Source organism: Mesoplodon bidens, assembly GCF_964165515.1.
Source record: "Mesoplodon bidens genome assembly, chromosome: 1".
NCBI classification, from domain to species: domain Eukaryota; kingdom Metazoa; phylum Chordata; class Mammalia; order Artiodactyla; family Ziphiidae; genus Mesoplodon; species Mesoplodon bidens.
The window spans coordinates 227,636,783-227,654,343 of record NC_138176.1 but is presented as its reverse complement, the minus strand read 5'-3'; the positions used below and the strand labels follow the sequence as shown (position 1 = coordinate 227,654,343).

The 17,561-nt window shown below is 38.2% G+C and overlaps 1 protein-coding gene across 5 annotated transcripts in view; it reads right to left on the bottom strand.

Moving 5' to 3' along the window:
- ARFIP1 (ARF interacting protein 1) overlaps nucleotides 1–17,561 on the bottom strand; it is a 124,537-nt gene that overhangs the window by 78,487 nt on the left and 28,489 nt on the right. For all 5 annotated transcript variants that reach the window (XM_081238505.1, XM_081238504.1, XM_081238501.1 and 2 more), the window contains one exon: nucleotides 3,302–3,403. In XM_081238505.1, the coding sequence (XP_081094631.1) occupies nucleotides 3,302–3,394 (93 nt within the window). In that variant the 5' untranslated portion in view covers nucleotides 3,395–3,403. The remainder of the gene's footprint in view (nucleotides 1–3,301; nucleotides 3,404–17,561) is intronic.

Below are 17,561 nucleotides of genomic sequence, written 5' to 3'. Positions count from 1 at the left end.
TAATTCACTTCACTCTAATAAGACTCTATTCTAAAGTTAAAATTTGAAAGGATTAAAAATAACTTTTCAGTACTACTCAAAGGCAATAAAGGTTCTTAACTAAAGCCTCATGAATAGGTTTAAGGTACAAAGCAACCCTGCAGAAGAATGAAGCTGGCGGAATTAACTACTAGGTATCACGGTTGAAGCTAGTATTTGCTCCAGACTTAATTACTCTAATAAGTAAGTAGGTAAGATAGTGTGGTATTATTGCAAGGATAGACAAAAAGACCAAGAAATAAAACAGCCCAGTAGCAGAGCCACACATATACGATCACCTGATTAACAGCAATGGCCCCTATGTGGAGAAAGGATAGTTTTTTCAACAAATGATGAAAATCACATGCATATGAGAAAAGAAAATGAAACTTGACTCCTACATCATGCCATACACAAAATTCAAGGTGAATCACAGACCTATGTGTAAGAAGTAAAACAGTAAAACTTTTAGAAGAAGATAGAGTATCTTCATGATACTGGGATAGGCAAAGATTTCTAAGAAGGGTCACAAAAATCATTAAAGGGAAAGAAACACTAATAAATTGGACTTCATTAAAATTAACTTTTGCTCATCTAAAGATACCATTAATAGAGTACAAAAGCAAGTTACAGACTGGAGGTAAACATCTGCAATACACACATCCATACAAATGACTTATACCCAGAACATATAAAGAACTCCTACAAATGAATTAGAAAAAGGCATATACTTAATAGAAAAATGGGCAAAGGACTTGAAAAGATACTTCATAAAAGATAATATTCAAATGGTCAATAATAGTCTGAAAATATGCTCAACATCATTAGTTATCAGGGAGATGCATGTTCAAACCACAATAAGATAACCATTAAGATTCTATCAGAATGGCTAAGATTTTAAAGTATGACAATACCAAAAATTGGTAATGATGTGGAATAACTACAATACTTATTCACTGCTGTGAGGATTGTCAGCTGGTTTGATCACTCGGCAAACTAGGTGACAATACCTACCAAACCCAAACATCATCATGACTTGGCAATTTCACTCAGGGTATATACTCAACAGAAATAGGTGATTATGTACACCAAAAGACTTGTATAATAATGGTCACAGCAGCTTTATTCATAATAGGCACAGGCTGGAAACAACCTAGGTATCCATCAACTGAAGAATGGATATACAAATTGTGGTGTATTGACACAATGGAAAACTATATTACAATGAAAAAGAATTAAATACTGCCAAAGCAACAACAACAATATTATAGACATAATGTTGAGTGAAAGCCAGTCAGAAAAGAGTACACACTGTATGATTCCATTTATATGCAGTTCAGGAAGAATCAAAAGCAATCAATGACAACAGAATTATAGCAGTAATTACCCTGGAAGGGAGGGAGGTATATTGCTTAGAACAGGGCAAGAGGGAGCCAGGTAAGGCAGGACCTCAAAATGTTCTACTTCTTGATGTGGGTAGTGGTTCTGTTGAGCTTTACACTTAAAATATTTGTGCTTTTTACTATGTATAAGCTATAGCTCAAAAAAAAAAAAAAAAAAAAAGAACAGGCTTAAGGCTTAAGATGGAAGATGGCAGGTGGATCCCCAAAATAATGCAGCATTTTGTATGTGTTGCATTTTTCTCAAAGGTTTCATTAGACTGTCTATTAGAGTGTCAACTCCCTGGTGGCAGGTATTTCTGTCATTTTTGTTGTGGTGATATCCCCAGTGCCTGGTATACAACAGACATTCAATAAATGTTTGCATAATAAATTCACAAAAAGGAGCTGTTACCAAAAATAAGATGAAGCAATCATTAACTAAAATCCTGGTATAACAAATTATTTGAATTAATAGAAGTTTATAAAGTAACTGGTAGACTGTCTAATGATGGTAACTTGAGTCTCCTTAATATCCAAGTGTGTCTTAGTGTTTTCAAATACCAGAAAGTGAAAATTTCCTTTGAGCGCTCAGAATTTAAGTCTTTCTTCTGTCAGTCACCCTATATTGGGCCATGGATGCTTAGAAACCGAGTTAAAACACTTGCAATTAAAATAAACATATCCCAAACTTGAAAACACATTTGTTTCTTCCAAAGGACTGCTGAGTCAAAAATAAGTGAAATTCAGTGGAATTTTCTAAAAATCCACTAAAATGATCTATCTAAAACAGTAGTTTTCAACCAGAGGCAAGTTTTCCCCTACCCTTGACATGTGGCAACATCTGGAGACATTTTTGCTCGTCACAACTGGAGGGTGCTACTGGATCCTCCACTAAGGAATTTACCTGGCCCAAAATGTAGACAATGCTGAGAATGAGAAACCCTGATCTAAAATATCACCTTCTGTTAAACTAAAATAAAGAATTTTATTCTTAAAACATATGAAGTAAAAAGAGTCCTATTTAAGCTGTAAAATAATTCAAGTATCTTTCAACCAATACTTTTTCAGAATATGAAACTATATTTTTAAAGTTATTTAAAGTTGTACACATGTATCAAATGTCATAAAAAGGGATGTTTAATTCAAGTATCTCCAGAAATGATAACCATCATTAACATTTCTAGGACTATATTAGGCATATAACTTATTTAAATCTCATTTAATATTAATATGCCCATGAAAATAAGATCTCACTTAAAGAGGTTAGAAAACAACAACTAGAAGAGATTAAGTGAATATCTGCCCAAGGTTACACTGCTAGGAGTGGCACAGCTGAAATTTGAACCCATATTATCTCTAAACCCATGATGCTTCCATTAAAATGCATTAAATGTCCATTTCAAATGCGCAGCAGATCAAAATTAAACACACCCCAGGTTTCATTTTCCACTGAGTCAAATATGCCATTTTAGAAAGTAACGGCAAAGTCACGAGAAGCCTACTGAGGAATTGTGTACTAAGGAATTATGTACTAAGAAAAGAGATTAAGATAGTACCAATTCTTTAAAGGATAATCTATAGTTAATATTTTTTCTTATCACAAGTAAAATGAAGTCATTTTCTATAAAGTTATATGCCAAAATCATCAGATATACTCTTGTTCTGGTCATGTAATAAAATTGCAGATAGTAACATCAAAACCTAAATGCTTTACTGGCCTGGAGCTTAATCTTGACAAATCACTAACATGACCCACCTAGTCATTCCTCGGTAATAACACTGGATTCCTGGCATTTCAGCCAATCTAAGAGCATATTCCTATATTAAACTCTATTACTTTTGTCTCAGCTTTAAGGGCTTATCATGGTTCTTTGTATTAAGAGACAGAAAAGTGTTCTTACCCTATTAAAGCCATGTTCATGAGAGTCATCAACTTCTCCATTACTAGTCACTGGAATTTCTGCTGCTGAATTTTTTGGAGATTCTTGAGCCATAGTAGACTCCTAAAAAAAGGAGGAAAGAAATAGTCATAAATAACACCAAATCATAAAAGGCAAATATTCAAAAGACTATATTCATGTTTATAGCACTTAAAAGCCACCATTATAGCCCTTTTGAAAAATAATTACAACCGGGCTTCCCCGGTGGCGCAGGGGTTGAGAGTCTGCCTGCCGATGCAGGGGACACAGGTTCGTGCCCTGGTCCGGGAAGATCCCACATGCCGTGGAGTGGCTGGGCCCATGAGCCATGGCCGCTGAGCCTGCGCGTCCAGAGCCTGTGCTCTGCAACGGGAGAGGCCGCAACAGTGAGAGGCCTGCGTACCGCAAAAAAAAAAAAAAAAATTACAACCTACCTAATCCTTATGAAATAAACATGATACCAATATAATAAAAAACACATCTGGACTTTAAAACTGCATTCAACTTAGATTTCTTGATCTTATTGTAGGTATCAGGGGGCAATATCCTTACCTTGTAAATAGTACAAATGACACAAAAATCAAAAAATGCAAATAATGTCTTAGTATTATTGAAAATAGTTTTGACTTTACAGGCTGCCTGAAAGATTCTTGGATCTACAGATCACACTTTTTTTTTTTTTTTTACATCTTTATTGGAGTATAATTGCTTAACAATGGTGTGTTAGTTTCTGCTGTATAACAAAATGAATCAGTGATACATATACATATGTTCCCATATCCCCTCCCTCTTGCGTCTCCCTCCCACCCTCCCTATCCCACCCCTCCAGGCTCTCACAAAGCATGGAGCTATCTCCCTGTGCTATGCGACTGCTTCCCACTAGCTATCTACCTTACGTTTGGTAGTGTATATATGTCCATGCCTCTCTTTCGTTTTGTCACAGCTTACCCTTCCCCCTCCCCATATCCTCAAGTCCATTTACAGACCACACTTTGAAAAACACTGGTATAGACAAATTTAACCAACATTTAGTGAAACTTGTTACGTGCAAGGCACTGTACTAGATTCTAGAGAATATTAAAAAAAAAAAAGATAAGATAGGCACTGCTCTGGGGGAAAGTACCACTGACTCACTTTGGGAGACTGACTGGACTCTTCAGTAAATACCTAGAACAGTAAGTATCTGCCCCTCTTTTGGATCCTCTAAAACCAAACCTTTTGGAATAGTTATAGATTGCATAAATCCTACGGTCTTCCTAGGCCAGATTTCTATTTCCTGGCAGCTCTAGAAATGTTCTGCTTCCCATAGATCCACATTTATATTACACTTCTACGCCTTATACAAACCTCTTTTTCTTTACCATGACAAATTTTATACATAGTAATGTTTCTAGTGTCTGACACAAAATTTAATAGACTACCTCTACATCTTTGTATTCCCAGGGCAACAGAATACAAATCTAAACAAATAAATGAATACATTCCCTTTTAGTAAAGTCAGGTCCTTGAGGACAGAGACAGTCATAGACATCTCTGTATCATTAGAGATTAGCCCAGGGTCCTCAATAAATGTTTTCTGAATGGAAAGGATACGAGCTACATCAAAAGTCTGATCTGTAGTTATGAAGGTGTTAAAATGATCATTGTACACTTAGGTTCCACCCTCACTCTCTCCCTTGTCCCACCCGTTAAGCATGTAGTCACACATTCGTTACTTCTTATGGATATCACTGCAGTAAAACAAACCAAGGGGAAATGTCGAAATAGCAAAACAAAAAAAGTGAATTACCAAGTATCTCAAAATCAATGTACTTTAATTATATGGAGACAGTTTTAATAAAAGACTAAAATATCAAACTGAACTTGGTTAAGCCAATGAAAAGAGAACTTTTATAATAAGGCAAAACCCCGTTAAAATCACTTAAAACATTTCCCAGAAAGCTCAGTTATTTCCTTGCATTCCTAAATATCTTATTAAAAAAATACTGGCTTAAAAAATGCCGTATTTCAGAGTTCACCTTACCACAGGCTCGGAACTAGTGAGGGAATCAATAAACTGAACATCTCATGTAAGACTTGAAGATTAAAAAAAAATTTTCAGAGAGAAGATTTCAAAAGTTCAAGAGGGGAAAACAAAAACTTCTCTGCTTTAGATTGGATTCTGGGGGAAGAGTCTCTGAATGCAGTGAGTGAGGGTAGTAAGACTGGACGGAGCTGCAACGCTGTTGTTACATCATAGGCCTCGGCCAATCGTACATGGAGCACTGAAGCTGAGGTGGCTCTGTAAAGTTGTTCCAAATTAAGGGAAGGGGGCCAGGCCTCTGTACCCCAGCATCCCTACCCCTGGTTATTAGATGCAGGCTATCCCCTGGATAGGGGTATAATCGTGGACAAGGCAGTACTCTTTGGCAGAGGCAATTCCTGGGGAGACTCAGCTATGAGCCCTCAGCAGGCATCACTCCTGGAAGGACAGCCCTGGTCCTAAAGGAGGTAACTGAGCCCCTCACCATAGCATCCACTATATCTTCCTTATTATTATTCTAAAGCAGTATCTACCTTAAAAGGATTTGAAATGTCATTTAAATTATATCTGGCTACTTTTATGCATATATTTACAGACTTTCACTGATCTCTACTAAGAGAAACTGTCTCTTTCACAGTCCCCAATTAAGGGGTGGCCCCTGATTGAACCAAAGAAGAACCCCTGACACAAGGCCTTGCAAGCTACAGGTTTCAAGGTAAGGCCGGGTTAGAAAACCATTGCTCAACAGAGGAAAGAGGAGTTTCCTGAGCTAATCAGACTCTTTCTGAAGGTGTGAGTTGGGGATGCTAAGCAAATCAGTCAACTAGGGTACTGGGAAGACAAGTGAAAGCACAAGAAGAGCAAAGAATAGAATTATTTTGATGAAAAGTCACAGCTTAAAAATTCACAAACTCTACTTGACAAGTGTTATCAAACTTGTCAAAGTTTGTTGACAAAGTGTTATCTGTATCTAGATCCTCCTCTGTTTCTAAATTATGACCTTATGAAAATCTTGTTTTTTTTATTATGGTAAAAAACGTGTAACGTATAATTTACCATCTTAACCATTTCTAAATGTATAGTTCAGTAGTGTTACGTATAGTATTCTCATTGCTGTGCAATCTCCAGAACTTCTTCATCTTGCAAAACTGAAACTCTATACCCATTAAACAACAACTCTCCATTCCCCTCCCCCACTATCCCAGAGCCCTTGGCAAGCATCATTCTACTTTCTATTTCTATGAATTTGACTGTTCTGAATACCTCATACCAATGGAATCATATAGTATTTGACTTTTTATGACTGGCTTATCTCATTTTACATAATGTCCTCAAGATTCATCCATGTTGGACATGTGTCAAAATTTCCTTTCTTTTTTTTTTTTTGCGGTACGCAGGCCTCCCACTGCTGTGGCCTCTCCCGCCGCGGAGCAAAGGCTCTGGACGCGCAGGCCCAGCGGCCATGGCTCACGGGCCCAGCCGCTCCATGGCATGTGGGATCCTCCCAGACCAGGGCACGAACCCGCGTCCCCTGAATGGGCAGGCGGACTCCCAACCACTGCGCCACCAGGGAAGCCCCTAATTTGTCTATTTTTACTTTTGTTGCCAGTGCTTTTGATGTCATATTCAGGAAATCTTTGCCAAATCCACTATCATAAGCTTTTCTTCTAAGAGTTTTATAGTTATAGGTCTTACACTGAGGTCTTAGATACATTCTGGAGCTGGTCTTGTGTATGGTATAAGACAGGGTCCACCTTGCATGTTGATATCCAGTTTTCCCAGCACCATCTGTTGAAGAGACTTCCCTTTTTCCATTGAAGGGTCTCAGCATCTTGGCTTCTTTTGAGATCCCTATTTTGCTCACTGCCACTGCCTCCTTACAATATATACCCAGCTACTGAGTTGAGGCTACTGGAGTTAAGCTTCTGCTCCTTGTGGTTAAGAGATGTACAGACACTAGGTATTTGGTCTCTAATCCAATTAGGAAGATTAAGATCTAGCTATCTAAATAATCATCACTCTTCCAAATTGTAAGATATGCTCTTACTTTCTTCCTCCTAAAAATAGCTGGTGATCCAACAGGTATTTACTATCTTCTATGCAGTATGCATGGGATGAAATAGAAATAGAAATCAGATCTTAGGCTTCTAGGAACTAGAAGTGTTGGTAAAAAATAATTACAGTACAGTGTGGTGAGCACCAGAGGGAAGCACTTAACATGGTAAGCACTCAGAGGGAAGACTTAATCAGAGGTGATATTTAAGCTGAATATTATAGGATGACAGATGGGGACACAGTAAAGGAGAGATTCTAAATAGAAGGAATAACAGGAGCAGAATAGAAAGAGTCTAGTATATTCTAGAAACTGCAACTAAAGCAATTTGGGTAGTATGGTGATTATTCATTCATACATTCATCAGTTCTACTAATTTATTGAGCTCTCTCATGTGCCAGGCACAATCAGATACTCAGGATAGAGTGGTGAACAAAACAGACAAAACTCCCTACCCTCATAGAGCTCATATCCTAGTTGGGGAAAACAAATAAATAAATACACATGTTATACAGTCATAAATGCTAATGGGCATGTGTTCATGAATGTGCTGCTTTAAATAAGGTAGTCAGGGAAAACCTCAGAAGAGGTATCATATTTTTGTGAGACCTGAATAAAGTGAGGGAGTGAGCCATAAAGATATCCGGGAGTCCAGAATCCCAGGCAGAAGAAATAGTAAATACAAAGACGAGGAGGTGGGAACATGCTCAGCTTTTCAAGGAACAACAAGAAGGCCACGCAGCTTGAGGGTCAGAGGAGAACAGAAGGAAATGTCAGGGAGGCAGCGAAGCGCAAGAACATGTGCAGCTTTAAAGACCATAATAAGAACTTTGGATTTTATTCTTAGTGAAATGAGAAGCCACTTGAAGGATTGAACGTAAGAGTGAGATGACCTGATTTATGTTTGAAAAGGATCACTTTTTTCCTGCTGTGTTGCATTAAACTATAAGTGAGCAAAGGCAGAAGCAAGAAGAACAATTTAATGGAATAATCTGAGCAAGAGATAATGGTAGCCTGGAGTAAGGTGACAGTGGCTGAGGAGGTAAGCAGTGGTTAGATTCTAGGCATATTCTGAAGGTAGAACCAATTGGAATGCCTTACAGACAGATGTGAAAGATGGGAAAAAGAGAGGTGAAGGACAACTATAGAGGTTTTTGGCCCAAACACCTGGAAAGGTGGAATTGCTGTTAATAGACCTGGGCAAGACTGGGGGTGGAGCACAACATAGAGAAAATAGCTAAAGTTTAGTGTAGGACATATTAAGGTTTATGTGGATAAGGTTACTAGGCTCTTGGATATATGAGCCTGAGTCCAGAAGAAAGCTTGAAGCTGGGGATAAGAAATTTAGAAGTCATCAGTGTGTAGGCGACATTTAAATCCCTTGGATTGCATAAGATCACCTAGAACAGGGGTCAACAAACATTTTCTATAAAGGGCCAAAGAGCAAACATTTTAGGCTCTGTGAGCTGTAAGGTCTCTGTTATAACTACTCAACTCTGCTGTTATAGCCCAAAAGCAGACACAGGCAATACATAAATGACTAGGCATGGATTTGGCTTGACCTCTGATCTAGAAAGTTGATGTAGATAGAAGAGAGAGGTTTGTAGACTGAGCTCTAGGACACCCCAATATTTGGACGTGGGAGGAACTAGCAAAGGAAGCGTATAAGGGATGGCAAGCAGGGCAGGAGGAAAACCACAACAGGAGGCTTCCAAGGACAGGTTTCTGCTTCTGGAACTAATGCACTAAGACCCTATACTAAACCTCCCCAACCCTGCACAGTAAACAACTGTAAAAGCGGAACACAATTTAAAAAGCAATTAATTGAAGGCACTGAAGAGTAAAGAGACTCTGGTGGAGAGCACATGCTTGCCTGGAGGAGGGGAGACAGGGAGCTATGCAAGCAAGTTTCCATCTCCTTGGCTTTTAGCCTAAAACTAAATCCTATCTATGCTGTGCACCCGGTAGCTGCCAGAGCATCCAGGGGAAAACTAGTCCTTCTGAGTTGGGGAAAAGTTAAGCTCACATAAGTAAAAGGTATAGGGGAATCCTGAAAAGGAAAGACCCAGAAAGGGGATTCCCAAACTCTGTCTACTCACATCTCTAACCCCTCAAGGTACCTGCACAGAACAGACTCGAATGAGCTCACCTAAAGCCAAAAGACCTGAATTGAGACCAGAGCTGCCACCCAAGAAACAGTCTGTAATGCAAGTCCAGCCAAGAAAATTATCGGCCAAAACAAAGGGAGCAATACTCACTGGAGAAAAATAACAGAATCCAGATCTTCACATCTCAATGTTCAAAACATTCAGGATACAATCCAAAATTATTGGGTATATAATGAACCAAGAAAATGAAACAGAATTCCCAAGGGAAAAGAAAATCAATTTAGTCTGGCTCTGAGATGAACAAGAGATTGGAACTAACAGATAAGGATTTAAAAGACACTATTATAATACCTTCAATTAAGTAAAACAAAATATTTTCAGTGAATCAAAAATCTCAGTGAAAAAAACAGGAAATCTCAGCATAGTAAAAATGAATCAAATGGATTCTAGAATTGAAAACTACAATTTTTCAAAGAAAATATTCACTAGGTGGACGTAGCCAAATGAAGATGACAGGAAAGAGTAAAGTAAAACTAAATTAAATCAATATAAAATATCCAAGGTAAAGAACAGAGAGAAAAAAAGACTAAAGAAAAAGAGCTTCACAGACCTGTAAGAAAATATTAAATATTCCAATTTATGTGTAAGTAAAATACCAGAAGAAAAGGAGAGAGAAAAGGGTAACCTCAAAAGCAGCAAGAGAGAAAAAAAAAAATTACTATCAGAGAACAACAATCCAACTAATGTCTGATTTCTCATCTGAAACTGTAAAGGCCAGAGGAGAGTGGGACACTGTGGTAAAAAGAAGAAAACTATCCACCTAGAATTCTATATCCAATGAAAATATCCTTTAAGAATTAGAGGGCTTCCCTGGTGGCGCGGTGGTTGAGAGTCCACCTGCCGGGTTCGTGCCCCGGCCTGGGAGGATCCCGCATGCCGCGGAGCGGCTGGGCCCGTGAGCCATGGCCGTTGGGCCTGCGCGTCTGGAGCCTGTGCTCCGCAACGGGAGGGGCCACAACAGTGAGAGGCCCACATACCGCAAAAAAAAAAAAAAAAAAGAATTAGGATATTATGGATATTTTCAGATAAAGCTAAGAGAATTCATCACCAGCAGACCTGAACTACAAGAAATGCTAAAGGAAGTTCTCAGGCTGAAGGGAAACAAAACCAGACAGAAAAAATAGATGTTCAGAAAAGAATGAGAAGGAAATGGTAATTCCCTGGGTAAATGCACAAACCTTTTTTTTTTCTTTTTGCCTTTTCATCTCAATTCTTTATAAACCATAAAACTGCTTAAAGCAAATGTTAGAACATCATTTCTGTGGTTTACAATGTATCTAGATGTAATATATATAAAACAACTGTATTAAAGAACAAGGCGGGGGGGGCTTCCCTGGTGGCGCAGTGGTTGCGAGTCCGCCTGCCGATGCGGGGGACACGGGTTCGTGCCCCGGTCCGGGAAGATCCCACATGCCACGGAGCGGCTGGGCCCGTGAGCCATGGCCGCTGAGCCTGCGCGTCCGGAGCCCGTGCTCCGCAACGGGAGAGGCCACAACAGAGAGAGGCCCGTGTAATGCAAAAAAAAAAAAAAAAAAAAAAAAAAAGAACAAGGGGGGAGGTAAGAGAAATATGGATACAAAGGATATAAAATTTCTGTTTTAAGAGAAAAGCAGTACATTATTAATTATAAGTGAAACATGAAAAGTTTAATATATATACCATATATATATACTATAATCATGGCAACCACTAGAAGTATAATGCAAAGAAGTATAACTAAAAAATTACCAGGAAAATAAAAGTGAAATTCTTTAAAATATTCAGATAATAAATAAAAAGGCAGGAAAAGAGGAGGAGAGAAAAAATACAGAGGAAAGAAGTGAAAAACAAAGAAACTAAGAAGGTAGATACAAAATCAACCACATCAATAATGGCATTAAATATTATTGGACTAGACATTTTAGTTAAAAGGCAGAAATTGTCAGAATGGAATTTTTATTTTTTTTTGGCCATGCCACACATTTGCGGTATCTTAGTTCCCCAACCAGGGATTGAACCTGGGCCCTCGGCAATGAAAGCGCAAAGTCCTAACTGGTGGACCACCAGGGAATTACCTGGATATTTTTTTTAAATGACCCTACTATCTTCTATCTATGAGAGATGCACTTTAAAGCCAAAGGTATAAATAGATGGAAAATAAATGGATGGAGAAAGATACACCATGCAAAGAGTAGGCATAAGAAAGTTGGCATGGTTTTACTAATATCTGATAAAATAGTGTTTTTTTAAGTATTACCAAAGATAGACATGTTTCATAATGATAAAATGATCAATTCATCAGGAATATGTAACAATCATAAATGTATATGTTGGTTCCAGTAATAGAGCTTCAAAATAAATGAAACAAACATTGACTGAATTAAAATGAGAAACAGATAACTCCACAATCATCTTTGGAGACTTTACCACCACTCTTATAGCAACTGAAAGAACAACTAGACAAAGAAAACTGGCATAGACATAGAAGATCTGAACACCATCAGCCACCCTGACTAATATTTATGGAATAGGAAACTTAATAATGGCAGAATACATATTATTTTCACACGAACATGATGTATTTAGCATAACAGGTCATATTTGGTGCCATAAAACAAGACTCAATAAATTTTAAAAGAGTGAAATCATAGAGAGAATGTTCTATGACCACAGTGGAATTTAATTACAATCAATCCATACAGATATGCAGGAAACCCCCAAAATTTGGAAATTAAATAACACATCTAAAAAATTAATGTGAAAAAGAAGAAACCACAAGAGAAAGAAAATATTTTGAACTGAATGATAATGAAAACACAACATAGCAATATTTGTGCAATGCACCTAAAGCAAAGCTTAGAGAGAAATTTATAGCTTTAAATGCTTATATTTGAATAGAAGGAAGATTTTAAACCAACAATCTAAGATTGTACCTTAAGAAAACAGAAAAAGAGCAAATTAAACTAAAAGTAAGACGTAGGAAGGAAATAATCATGAAGACCAAAAATCAAGGAAATAGATGGTAGGCAGTAGAAAAACTGGCTCACATGCTTCAAAAAAGCTTAAGCTCATGAAAAATAAAAGTAGATGAACTGTTGCAGATAAAAGGAGACAAGATAAATGCCAGCTAAATACAATATACAATATGGACTGGATCACAAAATAGGAAAAAAATAGCTATAAAGGACATTATTGGAACAACTGTGGACTGAATAACAGTACTGTATCAATTGCCTAAATAATTTTCTAATTTTGATAAAAGTACTGAGATTATATAAGAAAAAGTCCTTGTTCTTAGGAATAAAGGGACACGATGTCTGCAAATCACTCTCAAAGGGTTGAAAAGAGAAGAAACTATATATATATATAAAGAGAAAACATTAAAGTAAATGGGACAAAACAATGACTGGTGAATCTGGATAAAGAGTTTAAGTTTTCTGTATGAAATTTTATCAAAATTTAAAGTTTGAAAAATAAAAATAACAAAAGAGGCTAGAAAAGTATGCAGGAGACTATCATGATGGACTTTATAAATGCCAGACCAAGAAGTGTGGACTTCGCCTAAAAGGGATAAGGGAGAAAGAAGGAGAAGAATCTGATGAATTTATTTTAGAGGACAGTCTGGTAGGAGGTTAGACTGAAGGGAAAGACAGGAAGACTAGCAGTAGAAGAACGATTTAGGAGGTATTTCACAGCCCAAGTGAGAAATAATAAAGATCTAAGCTAAGGTTGTGGGAATGGAAAAAGGTAGATTCAAGAGTTCTTTAGGAGGTCAAGTAAGAGACTTACAGAGTGACTAGATGGTGGGGGATCAAGAAGGGGGAGGAATGTAGGATGACCCATGCCCCCTCCCTGCCCCCTACCCAATTTTTGGCTTGGGCAAGGAGAAAGACGAACATGTCACTCACCAAAGGGTACGGCAAAGTCCTGAGAAGCACAGACTGTTTCATCCATGAATGCCAATGATTTTCAAGAACTCTCTGGATCTTAGAACTACCTGGGGAACTTTAAGTTTTAAAAGTTCACCAGGAGATTCCAACGTGTAGCTAATTGAGAACCACTGCTATAAGCAGGCACTAGACTCTTTAAACAAACAAACAAACATAAAACTTGAGTATTGGGGAGGATCTACAAGTCATTCAGTTCAACTTGTCACGCAGATTAAAACCACAAATCAGATACTAGTGTACACCCATTAGAATGGCCAAATTTAGAAAGAGTGACAAAACCAAGTGTCAGCAAGTATGTGGATTCTCATACATTGCTGGTGCAAGTAAAAATTGGTAAAATCACTGTGGAAAACTTTTTGGCAGTATTTAACTAGTAAAGTTAAACATATGCCTATCCTATGACCCAGCAACTCCACTCCTAGGAAATACACCCAAGAAATATAGTGCATATGTCCATCATAAAACAAATACAAGAATATTCATAGCAGCTTTATCCAAAATAGCTAAAAACTGGAAACAACCCAAATGTCCATCAACGGTAGAATGGATAAAGAAGCTGTAGTATAATCATACAGTGGAACTCTACACAGCAATAAAACAGAACTGCGGCTATTAAAAACAAAAAATCTCACAGACAATGTTGAGCCAGTGAAGCCAGGCCCAAAGAGTACATACCGTACGATTCAGTTCAAAAAGAAAACCAATAAGGAACGATGACTGTAGGCAGAACCATGGTAACCTTGGTGTGAGGAAGCACTCAGTCATGACCTTGACTTCCGGTTTCATTTCTGCATGGAAGGAGCCTGGGAGTCACCACTTCATTCTAACAACAAGTAAGAAGCTGAACAGACTAAAAAGTCAACAACTCTTCTTGAATTCGTAAAAGGGGAGACACAGGGCACACCGCTACTCCCAAAATTGGAGAGACAGGCAAATGCAGGGAGCCATGGCTCACCAGAGCAAAAACCACCTCAGGAACCAGTGCTGGGGTAGGAAAACCTGAACTGTAATCGATGAGCTGCTGGAGGCTCAGTGTGGACAACTGTGAGAATTAAAGACTCCAGGGCGACCCAGTCATAAGCAGGGTCCCACAATATTGAGTTTTGCTTCCAAGAGCCAGACCAGGTTACCCCTGCAAATATCAGAAAAAAACCCTCATCCTTCCAGCAAGTGGTGGAGAATTGAAACCATTTTGAAATACATCAAGCACTCTGTTCTTAACAAGGCCTACCCTCAGGAGAAACCAGAACCTAACCTGCTTGGGTAAAACCAGCACCTAACAGAGATGAGGAAGGGAAATACCCAAACCCAGCACACTCTAACTATCCTGTCCCACCTAAGGGGAGGACAGAAAAACTGAGAAACGCTGGTGAAGTTCATAATCCAGAGGCACAGGCTCACTAAAAGACTGAGACCTAATCATAGGACTACATAGTGCTTCCCTCCTCCCACACCTTACCCAGACATTGCTAAAGGCCTATTTACAGCAGTTCTTTTTACCTGATACATCATGGCTGACTATAAAGGAAAAAATTACAAGGCTTCCAAAGGCAAAAAACACACTTGGAGATCAAAGAGCACGCATCACAATCAGAAATGGCAGGGATGTTGGAATTATCAGACCAGGAATTTAAAAACAACTATGATCAATATGCTAAGGGCTGTAATGGATGAAGCAGACAGCATGCATGAACAGACGAGCAACTTAAGCAGAGATGTAGAAATCCTAAGAAAGAACCAAAAAGAAATGCTAGAGACAAAAATCAGTTAATAACAGAAATGAAGAATGCCTTTGACGGGCTTATTAGTAGACTGAACAATGACCTTGGGGTAGGCAAATGTTTCTTAGGAAACAAAAACCATAAACAATAAGAGAAACACTGGTAACCTGGACTTCAACAAAATTAAAAACATCTTTTCAAAAAGACACCCTTAAAAAAATGAAAAGGCAAGCCACAGATAGGGAGAAAACAGATGTAAGATATGTATCTGACAAATGACTGGTATTCAAAATATATAAATAAGTCTTAAAATTCAATAAGATGACAAACAACCGAAATAAAATATGGCCCAAAATTTTAACAGACGCTTCACTGAAGAAAACAAATGAATGGCAAGTAAGCGCATGAGAAGATGTTCATCACTAATCATCAAGGAAATGTAATTTAAAGCCACAAGAAGATACAACTATATACGCAATGCAATGGCTAAAGTTTAAAAAGACTGACAGGGCTTCCCTGGTGGCGCAGTGGTTGAGAGTCTGCCTGCTAATGCGGGGGACACGGGTTCGAGCCCTGGTCTGGGAAGATCCCACATGCTGCAGGGCAATTAGGCCCGTGAGCCACAACTACTGAGCCTGCGCGTCTGGAGCCTGTGCTCCGCAACAAGAGAGGCCGCGATAGTGAGAGGCCCGCGCACCGCGATGAAGAGTGGCCCCCGCTTGCCACAACTAGAGAAAGCCCTCGCACAGAAATTAAGACCCAACACAGACATAAATAAATAAATAAATAAATAAATAAATAAATAAATAAAAAAGCCAAGCATTTAAAAAAAAAAAAAAAAAAGACTGACAATACCAAGTGTTGGTAATGAGTAACTGGAATTTGCATACACTGCTGGAGGAAATGTAAAAAACTACTTCACTCTGGAGAACTGTTTAGCAATTTTTTATAAAAGTAAACATACACTTGATCATATCACTCAGTCATTCTGTACCTAAGCATTCACAAGAAAAACAAAAACAAATGTCCCAAAGAGACTTGTATATGTGTATTCATAGCAGCTTTACTCGTAAGAGCCCAAAACTAGAAAAAAAAAAAAAAAGCCCATTAACAGGTTAATGGATAAAAAAATTATAGCACATACATAGAACGGAATATTCCTCAGCAATAAAAAAGAGTGAATTACTGATGCATGCAATAACTGTTGATTAATCTCATAATATTATGCTGAGCCAAAAAAAGCCAGACACAAAAAGAATACATGCTATATGATTCCATTTATACAGAACTCTAGAACACACAAAATTAATTTATCACGACGAATCAGTTGTTGCCTGGGGACAGGGGTGGATAGGGGAGGACTGATGGCAAAGGGGCACAAGAAACTTCCTCTGTATCTTGATTGTGACTATGGGTTTCCTAAGTTTATACATTTGTCAAAACTCGTCGAGCTGTATATTTTAAATGAATGCATTTTATCATATGCAAAATTTACTTCAATAAACTGTCAATTTTTTTTAAGGGTGAATTCCATTCTATCATCTAAGGACAGAGGATCTGTTTTGCCTCAAAGCCCAAAATCCACCCCCAGGGAGACCATACCAGTCTGATGCGGGGAGGCATATGGCCCTGATCATGATCTTCCTTGCCCACCTACAAGGAAGAACGGACTTGCAGCTCTACAACCCAGTAGCAAATAAAGTTTGTCACCTTCCAAAATATGTGTTCATGACAAAAATAAATTAGGTCAATACCCTCTCACCATAAAAATTACTGCAGAATCCTAAGTGTCATTTACAGACATATATATTCCCTGTTTGATCCAGAGTCTGAAAATTCACAAGCACTTGCCTCTAAGAGAATATCTAAAAAATGGCAGAGTATTAAAAAAATCCCTCTGTTCCTCAGATCCAGTGTCCCTCATCCTAGATCTTTTAAGGCAGCCATAGAGGCAATGACTGGTTTGCCAAGTCAGACTTTTAGCCAAGTACTGTGTATATCTCATTCTCCTGGCTGCCCAGCCTCAGTCCCCCTTAATGTTGGGGAAAGCCTCCACCTAAGTCTGGGGAAAGGCAGAGCCTGCTTCTTATTATATATAAAGCTCAAAACACCAGATAATCAAGCAAATATCTGGAGCCAGATTACTTGAGTTCAATCCCTGGCTCCTCCACATACTAGCTATGTAAACTTCCTAAACTTCCTAAAAGTCTCTTTCCTCATCAATAAAATGATAATAGTATTGTGCCTACCTTACGATGTTGTTGTGAGGATAAAATAAAATATAAAGTACTTAGAAAAGTATCGGGCATATAATAAGTGGTATATAGGTTACATTATAATTATTTCTT